At 39.9% G+C, this 20,303-nt stretch overlaps 2 protein-coding genes across 2 annotated transcripts in view; one reads left to right on the forward strand and one right to left on the reverse strand.

Moving 5' to 3' along the window:
• The window catches only part of IGF1R (insulin like growth factor 1 receptor), a 191,933-nt gene extending 182,449 nt beyond the window's left edge, over positions 1 to 9,484 (forward strand). The window contains exon 22 of the mRNA XM_026856064.1: positions 1,852 to 9,484. Coding sequence (XP_026711865.1) covers positions 1,852 to 2,218 — 367 coding nt within the window. The 3' untranslated portion in view covers positions 2,219 to 9,484. The remainder of the gene's footprint in view (positions 1 to 1,851) is intronic.
• A 1,467-nt stretch (positions 9,485 to 10,951) lies between these two features.
• PGPEP1L (pyroglutamyl-peptidase I like) overlaps positions 10,952 to 20,303 on the reverse strand; it is a 10,291-nt gene continuing 939 nt past the window's right edge. The window contains 4 exon segments of the mRNA XM_026856449.1: positions 10,952 to 11,120; positions 12,078 to 12,307; positions 12,796 to 12,912; positions 19,573 to 19,625. Coding sequence (XP_026712250.1) covers positions 10,952 to 11,120; positions 12,078 to 12,307; positions 12,796 to 12,912; positions 19,573 to 19,625 — 569 coding nt within the window.

The following is a 20,303-nucleotide window of genomic DNA, read 5'->3' on the forward strand; positions in this document are numbered from 1 at the left end:
CAGACTGGTTTTGTCAGCTTCTTTTTGGGTGTCACAAGGCCATGCTCAGGTGGCTGACTTTTGTTCATACAGCCTTGTGCCAGCTGAGCTCTCACAGGAATATTTGTGACTTCAGATGCACTTTAGTTAAAGTTGCTTTTGTTTAGGTTGAAGCACTCTCAGCAGTGTTTGTACCCCAAGCACAGCAGCTCTCCATCTCTTTACTGGTTCACGTCAGCTACATAGTGCACCCCATGAGAAAATGCAAGAGTATTTCCCAAGGAGTGAGTTTCTGCAGGAGGGAATTCCTTTGCTTTGGTTTTGCTTCAGCCCAGGGTTCCCAGACTCTCCGGACCCCGCTGTGGGCAGTGAAGCACAGCAAGAGGCTTCAGAGTCCAGGGTTTTCCAGCTCAGTGATAGTCCTGTTGAAAGGTTTGTTCTAGAACAGGGACTCCGGGGACATTAAGACATTACTCTGTGATGGATTTAGGTGCTATTCAGAAAGGAGTGAATTTTTGTTTGTCTTTTGTCTCCTTTGTTAATTTAAAAAAAAAAAAAAAAAGTCATTCCACTCCTGCAGAGATCTAGTAAACTGCTGCTGGGGCATAAGGCAGTGAGAGCTAATTAAGGTATAAAATAGAATTGTGTGCTTCTCTGGAAGTTAGGGAAGTGGTGTGGGTGTTTTATAGAATCAGAACTAAAAGTTCAGGTGACCTGGCTAACCTCGTACGGGAAGGCTGGCAGAGGTGGGCAAATAAACCCAGACTGGCCACCAGACCAGGCTGCTGGCCAGGCAAGGAGAGGGAATCTTACTGGGACTGCAGGTCAGGGCTGGAGAGTGAGTCAGAGATGTGAAGGATTTTCCTGTACTTTATCTGAACTGAAAGATTTTTTCTTTTTCCTTTTTTAATCCATTCTTATTCTAGTAAAGTAGTAGTTTTGGCCAGTGGTGACTTCCTACACACAGTGTGTTTCTCTGAGTGCTGTGTATGCAGAGGATTGGCTCAAAGAATTAATGCTAATCTTCCTTTCCTTATTTAAATTTATATCATTACTTGTGCTGTGTTAACAAGACATCCCTCTTCCACCTTCACAGACAGTGAAATCCTTTCTTGCGCTGTGCTTAAAACTCAGGGCGATCTCTCAGGAATATCCAATTTTGCTATGTCATGAAAATGCTGTTTTCATTATGTATGTATTACTGTTTCATTTTTGTGGTTTTGTTTTGCCAGCGTGGGACATTGTACAGATCTAATCATGGATGTGCTTAAACAGATGATCTCTCACTTCATAAAATATTGAGGCATCCCTGGCCATAAATGAAAACATAATTTTAAAATAAAAGATTAGAGAATGTCTTTGAGATTGGGAAATGTCTTTTGGGGATTACAATTAATTTTAATGTAGGTTTTTTTCAGGGGGAAAAAAGCAGTGCTTTCCTTTGTGTGTATTGGCTATTTTATTTTTTTCTGAGGCGATATCAGTAGGGTAAGGATTGGTTGTTTGAAAAAGATACTCTGAGAGGCACTGTCGTGTAGCCTGTGATTGAGCAAGCACAGGACATAGGAGGAAAAAGAGAGAGACACCGAGTCAGAATAAAAATAACGAAATGCTCCTGGATGTCAGATATCCATGAGAGTGTTTTATGGGTGAGTGCATGGAAAGGAGCTGTAGAAGTATTACAAATAAGTGATTAGGAAGAAGGTCAAAATGTGACAAGGGGATCTCGGTCTGTAAAAGTTCTGTTGCTTTGTCTTCCATCAGAATTGAACGATTTTCTAAAACATGCAGTCTGGTTCAGTCATAGTTGGGCTCCAGCCGGGGCTCGTAGAACACCTCAGTAAATGGCTTTGTTTTGTGTTTCCTGTCCAGGTTTGAGCTGATGCGCATGTGCTGGCAGTACAATCCGAAAATGAGGCCCTCCTTTCTGGAAATAATCGGTAGCATTAAAGACGAGCTGGATCCAGCATTCAAAGAGGTCTCCTTCTTCTACAGTGAAGAGAACAAGCCTCCAGATACAGAGGAGCTTGACCTGGAGACTGAAAACATGGAGAGCATTCCTTTAGATCCCTCCTCCACCCTCCAACCCACTGACAAGCACTCAGGACACAAAGCCGAGAACGGCCCGGGCGTGGTGGTCCTTCGGGCCAGCTTCGAGGAGAGACAGCCGTACGCACACATGAACGGGGGACGCAAGAATGAGAGGGCCTTACCCTTGCCCCAGTCTTCGGCCTGCTGATCCTTAGAACCAGAATCTCACAGAAATAAAACACAGAAAAACACATGCATTGGGGGAAGAAAGAAAGAAAATTACAATATATTCAAAAGCCTACTGTACCTCAGTGGATCTTCAGAACTGCCATAGCTGCACTTGGGAGAACCCTTTTTTCAGTAAACAAGTTATCGTATTTTTCTTTTTTCAATATGCAAGCAGATGTTTGTTTCAGTAAAGGACTCCATTCATGGGGCACACAGTTGGCCTTTTAAAACTCTAATGTTAACACTTAATAGCAACAGAAAACTTGAGTTCTGATGTCTCTCTCTCTCTCCTTCTCTCTCCTCTCTTCTTTCTCTTTCTTCCTGTCTCTCTTTGCTTCATAATGGGAAACATATCTGCGTGCAAGTTCAACCGTACAGCACTTTTATCAGATCAAAGATATTGCAGGCCAGGTGGCTCCCCGGTACCCTTGCAAGCACCTGCCTAACACTGTAGGTCTTTATAAAAAAAACAAACAAACAAAAAAAAAACCACAAACAAAAAAAACACACAAAAAAAAACAACTAAAAAAGACTGGATTTTTAATGTTGCTCTTTAATCTTTTTAGGAACACGTAAAAGAATAAAAAAGGGCCATCATTCGTCCAAGGTTGTTAACCATTTTCAACGCTGCCAAATTTTGCCAAAAAAATGAACTCTTTGTTTTTTGTTTTTGTTTTTTTGTAGGCATGGAGGAGCACAGTAATCAACTGCTCTGTTTAAAAGAGATCCTGACCAATACATTCTATTCAATCATACACTGGTATTTAAAAAAAAAAAAATTAAAAAATCAAATTGTCTAGATCTTTTTTCAAAACTGGACAAAATGTGATTTATTTTTTCTTGTGATGGAGAAGATAAAAGGGATGGGGGTAAAGAAACAGCCCTCCCTCCACCCCTATCCCCATCCCAGTGAATTCTGGACAAAACTGGCAGTGGTGAGCTAAATAAACACGTGCATTTCGTACAAAAAAAGTCAACCGCACGCCAAAAATGAAACATGAAAAACATGAAAATAACCGGCAGAGATCTCCATCGTTGCAGCCTGCCTTCCTTCACAGGCTTGCAAGGAAAAAAACACCTAGAAACATAAATTGGAGAAGACAAAAAAAAAGCAGTAACCGGATTCAAGTATATGATGCTTTGTTGACCTTTTCTCTTTATTATTAAGACTTCTCGAAGGGTCTTGCAGTTCTATGTTAGACCATGGATCATTTGCATACACATTGTCTTTTGTGTCACTTTTATAACTTTTTTACGGTTCAGATACTCATCTATATGTCTGTACAGAAAAAAGCTGCTATTTTTTTTGTTCTTTATCTTTGTGGATTTAATCTATGAAAACCTTCAGGTCTGCCCTCCTTCCCTTCCCTCCCACTTCAACAAATTTTCTTATGCTTTGTACTATAGTGTGTAACTTTTACTTCCTCCTTCCCAGTAACTGATACCTTTCATATGATTTGCCATGAACTGTTTAATGCCTTTTTATAAATACATTTCCTCTTTTTTTTTTCTTTTTTTTTTTTTTTTCCATTAGTTGTTTTACAACATCTTGGCTGTGTGGGCTACAGGGCTTTTGAGGGGGACATGGAGAAAGAAGGGACACCCTGCACGGAAACACTCTAGCAGTGCTGTGGTGTGGTGTTTTTAAACCTCAGTTTTCCTTCCTTCCCACTAACCTCTGCCCAGACAGCATGCGAGTCTCTTACAGTGCAAGGCATGATACAAACTCAGGTCAGAAAAAAAAAAAGGTTAAATATTTAGTACATTCTTGTTCAGTGTTTATATTCATTGTTGTACAAGGGTCCTACCCCTCCTCCCCTCCCCGCTTGTTTTGGTTGTGGCACACATCCACCCACCCATCCCCACACACACTCCCCACACAGACACACACACATACTTCTTTTTTTTCATTTGTTGGGTACAACAGCAGACACCAGGCTTTTGGGTCACTGATTTTTAAAAAGACTATTGTAACCCTTCCGCCCCGTGAACAGGAGCTATACCCGTTGCAGCTAGTGATGCCAGGCGTTCTTAGGGTGGCCACTGAACACCTGGCTCCAGCAAACCCCAGCTCTTCACCTTCCTAATGAGAGGAAGCCCTCATGGAGGGCACCCTGGGCTGCACTTCGCACCCCTGGCAAGAAAAAAAAACAACAACCAAACCAAACCCACCACGCCATTTCCACAGGGCTGGGTGGAAAGGCTGTAGCTGGTGCCAGTATCTTGGCTAGCAAACAGTTAAGTGTTGGCAGCTATGGAAACCTGTACAAGTAGGAGCTTGTTGCTTAAATCATAGACCAAACCTCAGAACAAAAGAAAACGAGTAAGCTTGTTTGTTCAGTTGCAGAAGCCTTGGTGAAAGGGGAAGGAGGGGGCCATCAGAAAGTCTACAACCAAGGAGTCATACCAGTTGCTCATCGTACCTTAGTTACAGCATCTTAAGCCTTTGTTTAGCACTGATCCAACCAAATGATGGCAGTGAAGAGGTGGTTCTGGGATGGAAACGTTGAAATCTTTTGAGTAAGAACAAAGAATTAAAATATACTGATTGCTAGTTTTGACTGGAGATTTTTAAAAAGTTTGTAGTGCTTTTTGCTTGTGTAGTTTAGGTCCCATTATCTTCTCTTGCCTCTGTCCCATAGTTATTTTTCCCTTTTAAAAATGAAAAAGACAAAAAAGTTAATTAAGAAGGTATTCTATGTAGGATTTTTTATTTATTTTTGTGATATCAGTTTAAATCACTGTAGAGATGCCCCATAATAAATTTAAATACTGAGATAAGGGGTTTTGAGTATGACGGGGGACAGTTTTTGATTTTTTTTTTTTTCCAAACATTTATCTACCTCACTCTTATTTTTTTATATGTGTGTATATAAAAAAAAATACATCTCACATTTCTCAGCAGCCAATAAATGCCGTTGATACTGGTAACCTCTCACTCCATATACCACATGCTCTAGGTTCTGGAGGGGAACAGTCACTGCCTGTCACAAAGGGTCACTTCAGAATATTTGCCTCAATTCTAAGGAGTTTCTCTAATTTTTTGGTTCACATTCTTTATTGTGAGGAGAAATCAAAGAGCTGTCTGATATAGGGTGACCATCCTTTAAGGAAACACCAGGGTTTTTCAGTGTGCTGTTGCAGCAGTCCTCAGGTCAGCAACAAAACACTGCGTGTTTAGACAAGCAGAGACGTAGCTAACCTGATACGAGTACTTCAAATTATGAGTATTGGATGAAATCTGGTACAAAAATCAATTGTTTAGAATGTTTGAAGGTCCAGAAGAATTACTAAAGGGAATGGTCTTTCTGTTTGTCCTGTAGAATGAGCTAAGTCATTCCTACCAGTTTTTCCTCAGATGCCACAAGCACCAAAAAGGCATTTGGCTGAATCAGCACCTAAAAATAAATTGGCTCGTACAGCAATAGCTCTGCTTTCTTGACCAAAAAAACAATGAAAAAACCTGTCACAGGCTGCCTGATGATACTACTACATCGAGTTTACAGCTTTGGATCTTTGCTGCTTCTGTTTGATGAGAGCACTGATATTTTTTTTTTTTCAAAACTAACATTGAATTGATTTCTTTTAATGTGCCAGTAAAAATTCAGTTCCCTTTTCTTCCCCTGTTTATATGCTTCGTAACTGTGGATTCTGATGGACCAGCCATCAAATTTTAACTGCCCTCTGACAGCGTGTAACTGGTTTACAAGCACACAGGACTAACATGAGCTTGCCATCAACTTGATGTATAATGTTTCTCTTTTTCCAGCTCTGGCAGCTGTTCGTGCAGGTGTTGGTTGTGGTATCTGAATAATGTGGTGCTTGGCTACTTCAAGTTGTACATGGTCTCTTGAATACACAGTGCTGTGGTTAAGTGCTACAGAGTTTGTCTTTGGAGCGAGCGTTTCTCTCTGGCCCTGAGAAACCAGCAAAATTTAAAGTTTTTACTAGGTTGTTTTGCTTTTCCATTTTTTATTGGGTTCCGGTGACCTTTTGGTGCAGTGGCTGTTCCCCTCTCTTGCACATATTGATTACCACAACTGGAGATCCTCAGATCTTTCAGCTGGCTAGGAGGGTTTTGTTAAAACTGTCCAAGTTACTGGTTTTTATAATTGTATGTAGGTGGTTTTAAAATGCATTAGGATGAAACACTAATGACGTAGCACCCATCATGATAAACATTTCAAAAAGCACTTCAGTAGAAGACAGTCATGTGGCATCACGTGCGCGTGCGTGATGACAGTCAGCTCTCCTGGACCAAACCACCTTCATGATACCATTGCGTTCTGTGTTTGCAATTCAAGCTTAATTCCTTTTTTGTTCTGTTTGTTTCCATAGCTTTTTTTTTTTTTGTTGTGTTTTGTGCATTTTGAATAGCTTTATTCACATGGGTTTTTCATGCAGACTTCCCTTGGACAGTAAATCAACTTGTTTGTGCATGTGAACAACTGAGAATTAATGTTGGCTTGATAGAGTCATAATACGGTTTGTAATGTTGTTCTTCCCTGAGACCACTGGCTTGTCTGGTATGGAAAATTTATTTAGAACTTCAGCTATGTTTGAATAAAGTTAAAGTAATCCAGTTTGTTTATAAATTAAAAACAAAAGCCCACCCAGCCCTGAAAACCAGCATTTTGACAAATGGTACCAAGATGTTTTAATGCAGTAGGATAACAAATGGGCATCACTGTGGGGAGCAGGCGGCTTTGATGTTAGTGCGCGGCCATTGTTCCCACCTGACTCGTCGGTAAAAGCTGCTCGGCGGCACAGAAGGTGGTTTGGTTGCAAAGGAATGTGGCTCCTACGTAAACACAGACGTGTCAGCCGCGCGGTACCAAATGAGATGCTCTTTTGGGGGAATCATAAACTAGACGCAGAAGCTGAGCGTGATGGAAGGTGTGAGGCCAGCCGGTGGGCACCAGGTCTTTCTCAGCGTGATGCCTCTGCTCTTTAAAGCTGGTTCTAAGTGATGTATGATTCTAGGCATGTTCGCACTGATGCTCCTCTTGGTCTTTAAAAACAAAGGAAAGAAAGCCCAGTTTGCCCAGGACAACTGGTCACCAGATGGAACTGCTCTCAGGTCCTCTGGGAACTGCCGAGGGGTGTTCAGTACAATCCGTGTCCAAGTGAACAACACTCCTATTGTTGATACAACTCCATATATATATATATATATCTATATATACATATATATATATCTGCATATGTATATCTATAATATAGATATATATCTATTTAAACCCTTTTCATTCCATTAGTACAAGTAACACTTGTTTCCTGTTATTCTTACTTTGTTTGTCAACGGTGTATGTAATCACTGGGCTGAACAACAGTGGAGGAAGGTGCAAGGGATCCACTCCTTACTAACCAGTGATAAAAGCCAGATATTGCAACTTAACTCATGAGTAGTTGTGCAGACAAGAATTTAAGAATGATGTGTAGAAACAACACTAGCGGCCAGGGGTGCTGAAGATACAGAACTACAAATAGGCAGGAGGGCTTCGAAGGGTGCCTCGGTTCAGAAACTGGCTGCTCGGAGACACTGACCAGCCTCCAAACCGGAGCACAGCCAGGAAAATCAGAATTGAGACAGGCCGGTGTGGAGACATGTGGAAACAAAGGATGCAGAAATGGGCGTTTACAAAGACACAGGGCTTGGCAGAAGATTGAGGTAATTTCCTGAGCTTGTTTTGTGGGACAGCATCAGAGCTCAGGTATCACAACTCTGATCGTTGGTACTTGTAAATAAACCTTTGGATTTTCCAGCTGGGGTGGTAAATTCATTACCAGGAGTTTAACGGTCGTTAGCAGTGGGCTCTATGAATCGGTCTCAACTTACAGTTGATCTGTTTTGCAAGTACCTGAAGACTATCACTAGTTTGTGTGTGTGCATATGCGTGTGTGTGTGCTCATCTTTTTTTTGGTATGTATTTTGTTGGTTAGTAATCCATTAGCATTTTCAATAGGGCTTTAAGTCCAGTAGATTACGGGTAGTCAGTTGACGAAGATCTGGTTTACAAGAACTAATTAAATGTTTCATTGCATTTTGTAAGTACATAGAATAATTTTATAAAATGTTTGTAGTTTATAAATGCCTAAAATATAATTTAAGGGCACTTTTCTGTGTCTGTGTATGGGTGTGTCTGTATGTGATCAGTTTTTTTGATGGTACCAGTTTACTAGCTAGCTTTACAATATGCCAAAAAGGATCGCTGACTTGTCCAATTCATGGCTTGTCCCTCTCCCCCTTCCCGCCCAAGCTTTGTGTCCCAGTATACAGTGAATGAATAAATAAGTTGGGGAAATGTTCTGTATCTTCAGTATCCTGGTCTTCCAGAGCCCTCTGGTTGGGGTGGGATCATCTTAACTGGTCATTTCACGTTACTGTCTAGGGCAGTTATCTTCACGGATCACAAGAACCTCACTGGTCGGGGAAACAGAACGGGTTTTGCTGCTACCCGGTCTCACTCGGGCTGTTCAGTACCTGCTTCACGGTGGCCGTGTGGTTTGAAGGATGCGACTACATAAGGGAAAGAGGGAGGGCGGTTTTCATCGTGACTGTTGAAGACCTATTTGCAGATTTCTTGTCACATCAAAAGTTTGCGTGCAGCCTCTAAAGACGTTGAGCACCATTTGAAGCTTTGTTGAAATGCGCAAGGCGGGGTCCCTATTTATTTTTATTTAAGCATATTGAAGATCCCTTCACCCTCACTCCCCTCAATTTGACTACCACATTGCTGAAGGGTTCTGATGATTTAGATACTGTTTAAAAATCAGCTCTTCTGTTTTCTGAACCAGTGAGGTTTGAGATGAAAGGATTGGCCAGAGTTTGTCTACCTCTGGGACAAAAACAAAACTAGAAAGTGCTAAGGAATGGATGCAGTTGCAAATACATTTTCCAATTTTTCTTGTTTAAATTTTTTTAAGAGAAAATTAAACAATAACATGGCCAATTTATTACATAAAAAGACTTGCTGTGTATAAATTATTCCTAAAGAAATTCCTGTGTTTATATTAAAATGAATCAGTAGATAAAAAAAAAATTTCAAAATGTTTTTGTATATTCTGTTGTAAGAATTTATTCCTGTTATTGCGATATACTCGGGATTCTTTACATTATGAAAAGAAGAAACTTTGTCTATTTTGAATGGCTGAAGCTAAGGCTCCTTTAGTTTCTCTTACTCTGCTTTTTTCTAGTAGTTTCAGTACTACATGATTTAAGTTAAATAAAAGAATTCTGTATGCATTTGCCTGTTTCTGAATTTGTTGCTCCTTATGCAAAGCAAGTACATGTTAGAAAACTCAGAGTAAATCTTTTCTGTTTTTCTTCTGCCCTTTTTGGCTGCGTTTAATTGAGCTACTGTGAATAAATCTTAGTTAGAGGTCAGTACTGCCATTGTGTTGTGTTGAAATCTGAAGTATTTTCATCCAGTGACACTGAGCTTGTGGACCCTTTTTTGGTGGGACTAAGTACTGTTTTGAGTAGGTAGTTCCCTTGAATAAGGTAAGCATTTTTATTTCTTTATTGGAAGAAAAACTGTTTATTTACCCTTACAGCAATCTACAGATGAGGCATTCAGCCATCCAGCACATGGTTATCAGTTTTCTGTAATGGTCACTGGAAAAGACAGTGGCAAGAAAACTGGCATTATCTTGGCATTTCCAGTTCCTCTGACTCCTGTCATCCAAGTTTTGACTAAAATAAGGCAGGATGGTGGCCCAGGGCTTCATCAGCTGTCTGTGTTGGAGACGTGGAGGAGCCTGGCTTGGCAAGGAGAGGCACAGAAGTGATCTGTCACTGTCCGACTCCCAAGTTTTACAATTTGGAATCTCATTTGGTTCCTGTTTTGTAAGTAACATTATGTGCCATAATACTTTCCACAGCACAGTGCTGCAGGGATTGCCTTTCTTGGGACAAGTCAGCTATTTGATTTTGATGCTAAGTCCCTGAATAGCCGTGACCTATTCTACTGAAAGACTTTTGTCTTTGTGCTGTGCTCTATGGAAGGACTACGGTGTGTTCCTCTGGGACAGGCACTGAGAATTTGGGCTAAAGTAGTGTTTTCACGCAGTTGAAACCCAAATTACTAATAGCATTACAGTTCCAGCTGGATTTCAGCTTTATCTTTACTAAACTAACCACGGGTCTGTAACCTGTTTGTGATGTGGAAACCAGCCTTTACAGTAGGTCACTAAGAAATAATTGTAAAATGTTATGTTTAATTAACAGGATCCCTACTTGTGTTTTATTTTCCCCCATATTTGCGGTTTTTTACACAGGCACATTGTAAGACTGAACTCTCTGGGCTCAGGCAGGGGCTGAGGGGCCTCTGCTGTGTCTGCCCAGTGCTGAGTGTCCTTACGACTGTAGGCAATCCATCTTGGTTCAGCAAGTCTTTATTAATGTCTTTCTAACCATCAGAACTAGGATTAAGCATCTAAAATGTTTTAAATCCAGTTTCACGCTTTCTTAAATCTGAAGCAACCTTATAATTGTTAGCAATACAGACTGCCAATCATTTGGTTTTTCTCCTAAGCTTTTTACACCAAAGAGATGTAAACAGTTGTTCGGTTTTTGTGAGGAAATTTCCCTGAAAAGCACACAGAATAGAAAATCATTTATGTAGGGGTTTTAAAGACTCTTTAGATTTGCTGCTTTTAAGAGGTAAGGAATTGCATTATAAGAAATCTTTTTTTTCATATATGATCCATGTTACTCTCTTTCTTCCCTACATTGTTTCAACATTTCTAAGATAATTGCCTGTAGTGCTTTTCCTAGAAATTCTGCTGTTACTGTCTTGGATAATGGTGGGACATGGATGAAAGCAGCTCTTCCATCGCCATAGTACAGAGAGGTGTAGTAGGTGTAATCGCAGATATACCTACAATATGAAGAACAAAACCAGAGACCTGAATTAAGAGTGAACTTTGTTGAAATTTAAATAATTTTTAAGTAGCCAAACCAGATCTGGTTTATGAAATTATTAAAAGCATATTCGCTTAGTGAATAAAGGAAATGCTGAAATAAGCCAAATTTGAGAAACAAATGTTCCTTATCTGATGGTTTGGTTTCTCAGACACCCACCCAGAAGGAACTTTAAATAAAAAAATCACAAGACGTGCGTTCTTTTCTAGGCTTTTATAAGCTGTGTGAGATGGGAAAGGTGACACAGCCCACTGGAACTACAACTGTGTAATACAGTTTTTGTGCAAGTTGTACAATCTCACCATCTGGAGGGTTTTTTTTCCTTATCACCCTACCGTTTAACTTGCAGGTACAAATCCTGAAATTAAGTGCCAAGATGAGCTGGTTGTATTTTTTTCTTTTTTTAAAGAGATCATTTACTGTTTTCTTTGTTTTCCTTTTAAATTAAGACTAGTATAATAGAAAATTGCTTCGGTACTACTGAAACACATAATGAGATCACAGGCATCATTCTAAAGGTACCTGTAATTGCTCTGCTCTTCAGTGTATGTATTTACATTTTGTATCCCTCCCAGCTGGGAAAAATAGATTAAAATCTGCTACTAGTCAGTATTGCTTTCAGACTCTCTTAATAGCTTAGGTTTACTGGGGTTGTTAATCACAGGGCGCACTATGTTGAAACTTGTTTCTTTTGGAATTTACAAATCCATGGAAAAATATCTACTGGCTGTAGTTTTTCATGAAGGCTGCTTTACATTAAATCTATCCCAATTTCAGACTTGTGCCCCTCTAAAGACTTTGCTTCAAAGTGGTTTTGGTTGGAGGAGAAGTCATTACAAAGATTCTTCAAGGTTAAATGAGCTGATTGAGTTACTTCTGCTTTTACTGTGAGCCCTTGATATGCAGTGTTTACCTTCCCGCATCTCTGGAAAAGATGATATCAATCCCTTCCACAGAAATGTTTTTCCAGAGAGTCTTCATATTAATTGTAGATTCAATCTTTTCCGGGCCATCTAGCATGCAACAGCCGCCTTCTGGGTGCAAACCACAAGCATCCATCTCTTGGTAGCCTTTGTTCTTCCCACACTGCTCAAGGATGATGAGTGCTTTGGCGGATGAAGCCAGCCCAACATGAACAGTAAGCTGTTTTTTCCCACCAGAGCAAATAACAGGAAATTAAAAATGAGACCTGTTTTTAAAAAACATGTAATGCGATTGTGCCAAGCATTATGTGAAATACTAGCTTCAAGGTAGGGAGTCTTGCTGTAGCTCATGCCTACAGAAAACTTTGATAAGAGATTATAAATGTGAATAAAAAAATGCTTTAGTTTGTTTTTGTTGGGTCTAGTCAGCTCAGGACTTCAGAGCTGCGGAACCTTTTCTGTAGTTCAGGGTGGATTTTTTCTTTCCTTTGTGCAGCATGCAGTTAGGCTGTTGAAATGGCATGGGGTTAAAACAGCATGTGAATTACTGTGTGCTCTACATTTCAATTTGAAACCTTTTAATAGTAACTTTCCAGAGTTGTCTGATGCACATATTGTGCAATACACTTTTGGAGATCTTTTTAAAGATCCCCTCAGAATAATAATATTCATAAACGAAAGGGAAAAGTTGTGTAACTTTTTACTCACCAGTGGCTGTAGAGTTGTCCATATCTTGAAGACTTGCTCCTTTGCTTTTTGGTAAACCACAGGCAGCTGCATGATATGGAGATCAATGTTTTTACCCAGGCCTTTCTTGGACAGTTCCTGTGATTACAAAAAAGCCACCATGGTTTTGTAAGAGCACTGGATTGCTGGTGGTAAAGAAATCAGCCTGGTCCAACTGAGAAAACATCTGAAAGAGCAATGTAGGGCTGTCTAAGCTCAAGCTTCCTAAACACTGATCCACAGTGAGTTCACTTGTTTTACAGTAGCTCCCATTTTAACTGGAAGAGCCTAAAATGTTCCAAACAGTTTGCTAATGTCCCATCCACTTGGAGCCGTTGTTGTGTTTTCCAAAGGGATGATCAGTCTCCAGTGGGCAGGAGTGGTTATTGTGTAGGGACTGGTCCATGGAGGGCCATGAAATACAGAATCCCTCAGGAAAGGTCCACCCTTGAAAGCAACTAAATAGGTTTTGATACAGGTAAGAGCTGTTCCTCCCAGAGATCTTGTAGGTCAACCTGTGCTATCAAGAGAAATCACAAGAGAGTTCACATTAGCTGTCCACTCAAGGTGGCATGCAATGTGCTGTCTTGAGCTGGTTCAAGGTGACTGTCAACATGAGGAAGGTCACATTTAGAATGGTTCTAATTTCTTTTTTGTTCTAGAGTCTGTTGCTCTAGTAAAAGAAAATGTCACTTATTGGGATACTACTTCTTTGTCATTTACATAGAGTGAATTTCCACACAGGACCTTTCCCCAGAGGAAACAAATTATGCCGGGGACTGAGGTGAAAGAAATGAGGGTGCCCTTGAAAGCAGTGGGTTGTCCAGATGGTTGGAAGATGGTCTGGAGAATAAATGTCATATGGAAATTAGTTGAAATTATTTTGTTAGTGGAAGATGACTAACACGCAAGGCATAAGCCTCCAAGAAGGCAGCGGCTGCTGCAATGGCAGCGTGCAGAAGGGAGGTACCGAGGTAGAAAGCTTCATCCAAGAAAATCAAATGGTGTTTGGAAATCCCTGTTGCAATTAAGTAGACCACTACCAAAGGAGGGTGCAGGTGACAATTCTAGGGGGGGCATAGGCAAAAAGTCAGCAGCAGAGGTGTGTGATTAGCCCAAGAAACCTGTATGTAACTTCATACTAAATGTCATTGTCTTCTCAAGCTTTTGTTTCTCACTAAGGATACTTGTGCGGATGAGACCCACAGTTCTGTGCTGTGCTAACTGGGAAATTTGCCCTTCAACACTGGCTTCCTATATAAACTGTTCCAATTTTCTTGTCAGCGGAAACATTGATTAGCTGTGCTCAATAAACTATTTGACACAAGCAAGGAAACAATGCCTGCAGGGAAGTAAACACATTTAGTGAACAGTGCCAGCCTTTTTTCCTCTGGGCGCTGACAGTCTTTGAGAGACCATTGCATCATCTTGCCTAAGAATGCTGTACTGTGTCTTAGCTTCCAAAAAAGAAAACCCCAGCTGGTTCACAATTAGCATTTTCTTTTCTAAAGCATCTTTAATTTTAACATTTAATGAGATTCTTCCTTTTTGACTGTAAGGCTTAGAGGACTCAACTACCCATAACTTTGGTACGGAATGTGGAGACCCAAAGTAAGTTGTGAGGCTGTTCTCCTCTCGTGCTCTCTGGACTGATGCTCTGTTGTCACCATTTGTCATGGGATAAGCATGCAGAAATACTCTTGTGCAGGACAAAATCAGAAGCTGGCCAATAGCAGAGTGCTGAGAATTTGTGTCAAAGGAAGAGAGTTTGGTATGTCCTAAGCAATTTCAGCATGTTGTAAGTAATGTGTATTACCTTGTTGTCTAAGAATCCAAACCATGGGCTTATACCTCATTAGACCAGGTGTTGTGCAAACATGGGACAACAACAACAACAAAAAAAGGTTGTTCTTTGTCTCAGCCTTAACCAAAACCATTTTTTGCATTCAAGGTGAGAGAATGAAGATGGTTAGAGGAGGATGACTGCATCTGGCAACTTGAGCTCACACTGGTGAGTTAATTCAGTAAACAAGTGCCTGCCTTTTGTAGTTGAAACAGCAAAGGAAACTTCAAAGGAGGACAAAAGTTTTGGAGGACTTCTTTGTGGGAAAAGTGTTTCAAGAGAAAGCATGAAGCTTCCCTTTTGTTGGGAAGATCTTCTAAAAGAGAAATGAAATCCTGCATTATCAGCTGATGACCTTGAGCTGGTGGTGAGTTGCAGTCATAGTCTTGGTCTGCTGGAGTTCTGGCCCACATTGTTATGCAGCCTTCCCAAAGAAAAGGGATTTACATGGAACAGTTTTGTGCTCAGATGTGGTGGTGGTGTCACATGGGGTGTTAGAAACATCTTGAAATTCTAGAAAACTCCAGAAAAAGTCACTGAGTTTGCCTGAGTTTTCACTGATTTGAGTTTCCAGGGAGGGGGGCAGGGGGCTGCATGTGTTATTTTTTTTTTAACCTGATTCAAAAAGGCTGTAGAAGGAAAACCAGAAGTTTTTAGTTGACCCAGACAGTCTGCAGGGATGTTGCAAAACCAAGATTTTTTGTTTGTTTTTTTTTAGTGGTTTGGGTTGTTTGTTTGTTGTTGCTTTTTTTTGTTTGGTTTTTTTTTTTTTTTTAATCCTGCAGATACCTTTTTAAAGCTTTAGCAATGTAAGAAAGTTCCAGAAACGAAACGAAGGCACTAAATAGCAATGTTGTCGTAGTTTCACAGATGATGAAACTAAAGCAGAGAGGGAGACAGAGAGATTAAATGACAAATTTCCAAAGACCACATGGTCAGTGGCAGGATGAAAACTGCACTCAGAGATCTGATCCTCATCTCCCGATAGCAAACATAGTTCCCAGAAGCAGTTGGAAATGTGACCTGTTCTTTGCACTAACAGTTTAATTACTGTGAATGTTGTCACTCAACTTACATTTGTGCCCTATTAACTGGGGACTTTGACCTTGATGGTGGACTGCCCTGGGAGGTTATTTAGCTGCCAAGCTGCAGACAGGAGTTTCTGGAGGAGACACAGAAACAGGGTCAGATCAAGGGTTATTAGGTGGGACCATCAATCTGTAATGTGGACTAAATAATTCAGGGGATCTGGGACTCTGAAGGTCCCATGTGGTGCTGAAGAACTAACACATCATGGTAACTCAGTGTGATCTGTCAGCAAATGCAAAGTAAATACTTGCTGGTGTTTTCCTTTAGAGAGAATGTTCTGTGCTTCCAGAGTTAAAAGTGCTGCTGGTGGAGTTTTTGTGGGTTTTTTTAGGAGGGTATTTCAGGTGAATGGAGTTACAAGAACCATGAAAAACTTAGTGAGACAGGTTTTTAAAAGAGAAGCTGTCTTTCTAGTGCTAGACAACCATCTTGGGCTATGTGACAGTGTCTATAAAAACTCTGAAGTTTTTCTCAATGACCTTGAATTGGTGGGTTCACCTGAACTTTCAGATCCACTTGACTATCCATTTCCCTGAACACTCGGAGGGTACTTGCTGAGGAACGAGTACTCCATGGATGCAGTGCTGATGAGTGCCTTCTGTGTGTGACTTGTGCTCTGATGAGAACATGGGTTCATGGAAAAACAACGGGGCACTCACATTCTTGGAAAATTATATTTTCATATTTGAAACCAGGCAATGCGGGACAATGCACTGCTCCATAGTATCAATAAGAAACCCAAGAATTCAGAACAAATACTTTTTCTAAATGAGCAGAAATAGAGATTCAGAGAGTTTTATCAGCATTTATCAGCTGATTGCTGTGGATTTCGGATAACTGAAATTGGCTTATTCACAGAAAAGGTAGTCATAAATAGTTAATTTGTAAGAGAAACAATACCGCCCAGCCATTTTTCTGAGTGCCCGATGAGGTCATGGAAGGGATGTGACTATTGGAATGTGCTAGTGCTCACTGGATCAATCTCTAAGCCTCCCTATAGCAAGAGAAGAGGTTAGGGAAAACAGCTGATCCCATCAGCAAGGCAGAGTGCAACAACATCTTACAGAGAAGCTGTAACAGGGGTTTTAAGGAAGCAGTTGTGTGTAAGAGGAAGTATTGCTCACAGAAGTGAAGGTGGTGTTCTTTGGCGAAGACTCCCATTTCAAAACGCATGGAGGGCAAGGCTACGCTTGGAGAATTAGGACCCTGGAACTACTGATACATGCATTTTTACAGGAGTTTGGTATGAGGGCCCTTCTGGGATGTGAACTCTTAAGATCACATGTATCAGCGTTACAACGTCTCTGAGGGTACCATGGTATCCAGGCTTTTGATAAGGACCCAGTTCATTTTGAAGTAGTAATTAGGATAGTTCTGGATAATGCTGCAAAGTCATTAAGCCTGAGCAGTTGTTATTAGTAGCTCTGGTCTGGCTGCTCAGTACTTTCTTGGGGATGAGTTTGGGTGTACTCTTGCTTGGGTCTCAGAAAAGAGACTCTGCAGGAGGCCTTTATGTCACTTCAGTGATCCATGCAGGAACCCCAAGCCAAGACAGGATTACTTCCAGATGTAAATACTAAATTTTTCTGTCTTTAATATATGTGCATAAGCTTCCTGAAGACCGTGGGGCTACTCTTGTGAACAAGGCCAATGGAACAATACTGTGAGATATTGCTATTTAGCACGGAGAAGCCTATCAAAATTGAAAGTACTTCCAGATTTGCAGCAACTTTCCCTGAATGGTCTGGATTAATCGCCTTTGCCAGGGAATAGGAAACCAAAGCAGCATCCCCAGTATGAATACAAATTAATTCCACTCAGAGGGTGTCACATCAGAGGGAGATGGATTTGTTCTCCTCCACAGACAAGGACTGACATCTGTTCCATCATGGAATGCTGTAGCCCTTGTTACATAACTTCCTGGCTTAGCCAGCACATGGCATTGTTACAGAAACCTCATCTCAACGGTGTGTTTTCACTTCAGGCTGTTTTACTTGCAGATAAAGAATATGTCTCTTTTTCAGCCAGAAGAGGATGATCTTGTACCCAAAATTAGAACCAATAGGAATCAGAAAATAATAAGCAAGAACATTGTCAACTGACAAAGATTTCTTGTTTAGGGCACAGGTCAAGTTGGAGTTAAGATAATTTATGAGTCTCCTGTGATGTCTTGAGTAAAGGTATCACAGAAGTACTTTTGTTTCTTGTTAGCCTACAGGGATAACATCCCTCATGACTTTGAGTGGGCAATAGACTTATTCTACCAAACACTAAACTGCACTCGGCATTCTTCACCCAACAAAGCTAGAATAGAAAATATGTACAGATTGTGGATTGCTGTATCTTTGGCCTCTGGAAAAATGTACTAGCTCCTTGGTTTTCAATCATCTTAACTACACTACATTTTCAAGACAGATATTCAGTAGCTGCCACCAAAGCTTGTAATATGGTTATAGTCCTGTAGAGTCATTATCTTTCTATCACTACTTATACTTTCTTCTAGCTATCTTTGTCATTTCACTGTCCAGAATAATTTAAATATGGGCTTATTTCAGTCTCCATAATAGAACATAGCCCCCTCAGTTTGTTTTACGTGTCTTGCTTTCCATTTTTACCAGTATTATCTGCCATTTCTTGCAGATATTGGACCAGTCTTCCAATTCAATTTGACTGTCTTGACTTTTCCCCAACTAGTTTCAAAGTTCTTTATGTCAACCTTCTTTCTACCTTGGAATTGTGAAGGACTTGTGTGAAGACCCTCTGCTCATCAATACCTTATAAGAGTAACTGAATTCAAGGAAAGGCCATTGTCTGTGCTAGCGAGAATGAATGAACCTTGCACGTGACTCGTACAGATACTCAGCAAATCTCTGCAGCTGTTTCTACTGTTTAAACATATATACTATGACCTTTCATGCTTTAGACTGAGCTGGAGTGCTAAAGTACCAAACTAGTAAATTATTTCAGACATACCCTTACTTAAAATGGTTGGGTATTGATTTTGTAAGACCTATTTAAAGACAGAAGCTATGATATTGTTAAAATTTAAATAATATTTTAAAAATGAGTAATCCTGTTCCTGAAAAAGAATCTATTTGTGGAAATTTTTGGTGTGTCCCAAGAAATGTGGGTTCACACAAACAACAATCTGAAAACAAACAACTGTAACAGAAGAGTTTATGCTGAAAGCCAGCTATCCAAACCACATCTTTGTATCATCCAGCTAAATTTGTTTTAATACATATTTAGGAAATAAGCAGGAATTTTCAAGAGTCCATCTTAGACCTGTTGCTGCTAGTCAAGATGTATGGAGGAGGAAGAAATCTGAATGACCTTTTTTCAATTTTTAACTGTAGACTTCACTGTCAGTTGAAAGTGGAAGCCAAAGCTGAAATGTGAAAACATACTTAGAATTGGTAGGCTTTAGGTTTTGTGTTCCTGAAGTAGGCAGGGAGAACTCAATAGACTACACTTGCATGAGAAGGAAATTGCCTCACACAGACATGATAAAATGAGTTGTGGTATGAGATGATCTGTTTATCTGTGGCATACGCATTAGCTGCAGATAAGGCACCCTGGATAAAAAATATCCTTTTTAAAAATCAAGAATAATATTTTCAAAGGTGTTTAAATAGCACCAAAAAAAAAATATCTTGCAAATAAACTAATATTTCACTTCTTAATTATCTTCTTCCTTACATCTTGGGAGTCTGCTCTATGAGGCGCAATTTTGTTTAATGAGTCATGAGAAATAACTTTTTTGAAGTTTGTATTGGTATCTTCACAAAATAAAAGCCCTCCCTCCTTTTTTTTTTTTTCATGCTTACCTTCACTGCTTCCCAGCTAGAATTAACCAGGTATTGTCTAAAGGGACCAAAACCTGAAAAGAAAGACAGGCACTTTTAACCTATGCTTGCTCTGCAGTCGTAGATTAGGTGCCAACGTGTATGCACACACATATTTGTTCTTTATCTTCATATTTTTGGTTATGGAGGTTGAGATTTTTTAGATAGGATTTGGCCTTTATAACACTTATGGGAATAGTATTTTCATTTTCTATATGCACTTATGTAAGAACTAATCCTGCAATCTTCATTCATGTCAAGGCTTAATTATGAGAGAACCTTAACTGAAGCTGGTAAATGTACTGGAGCCACTAGGACAGATCATGTAAATGATGATTTTGGGCAAGGATCATCATCCATAGAAATATCACTACTAAAAGATCTGGTGTTAAATACTCCCAGGTCACAGTCAATCTACCATTCTTCTTATTAAAGCTAATGAAAAGGAGGATATGCATATTTAATGAAAATGCTTGAAAGAGTAAAACTTTATTTCATTTGAAATATTTTTTTGAATCCCAATTAATGAAAACTTAAGTTTTCTGTCAGGGAAAATGTGCTTTTTGTGGTGCTGGGCAAAATCTCTTCCTTTACTTTTTCCCCACAGGAAAAAAGGAGGAGGAAAGAGAAAAGGACTCTCTGAATCAAAAGTACTACATTTAATCTTATGCATCATTTTTTATGAAATACTTTTTTTTTTTTTTTTTTTTTAA

Source organism: Athene cunicularia (genome assembly GCF_003259725.1).
Source record: "Athene cunicularia isolate RWA chromosome 10 unlocalized genomic scaffold, athCun1 chr10_part1, whole genome shotgun sequence".
NCBI classification, from domain to species: domain Eukaryota; kingdom Metazoa; phylum Chordata; class Aves; order Strigiformes; family Strigidae; genus Athene; species Athene cunicularia.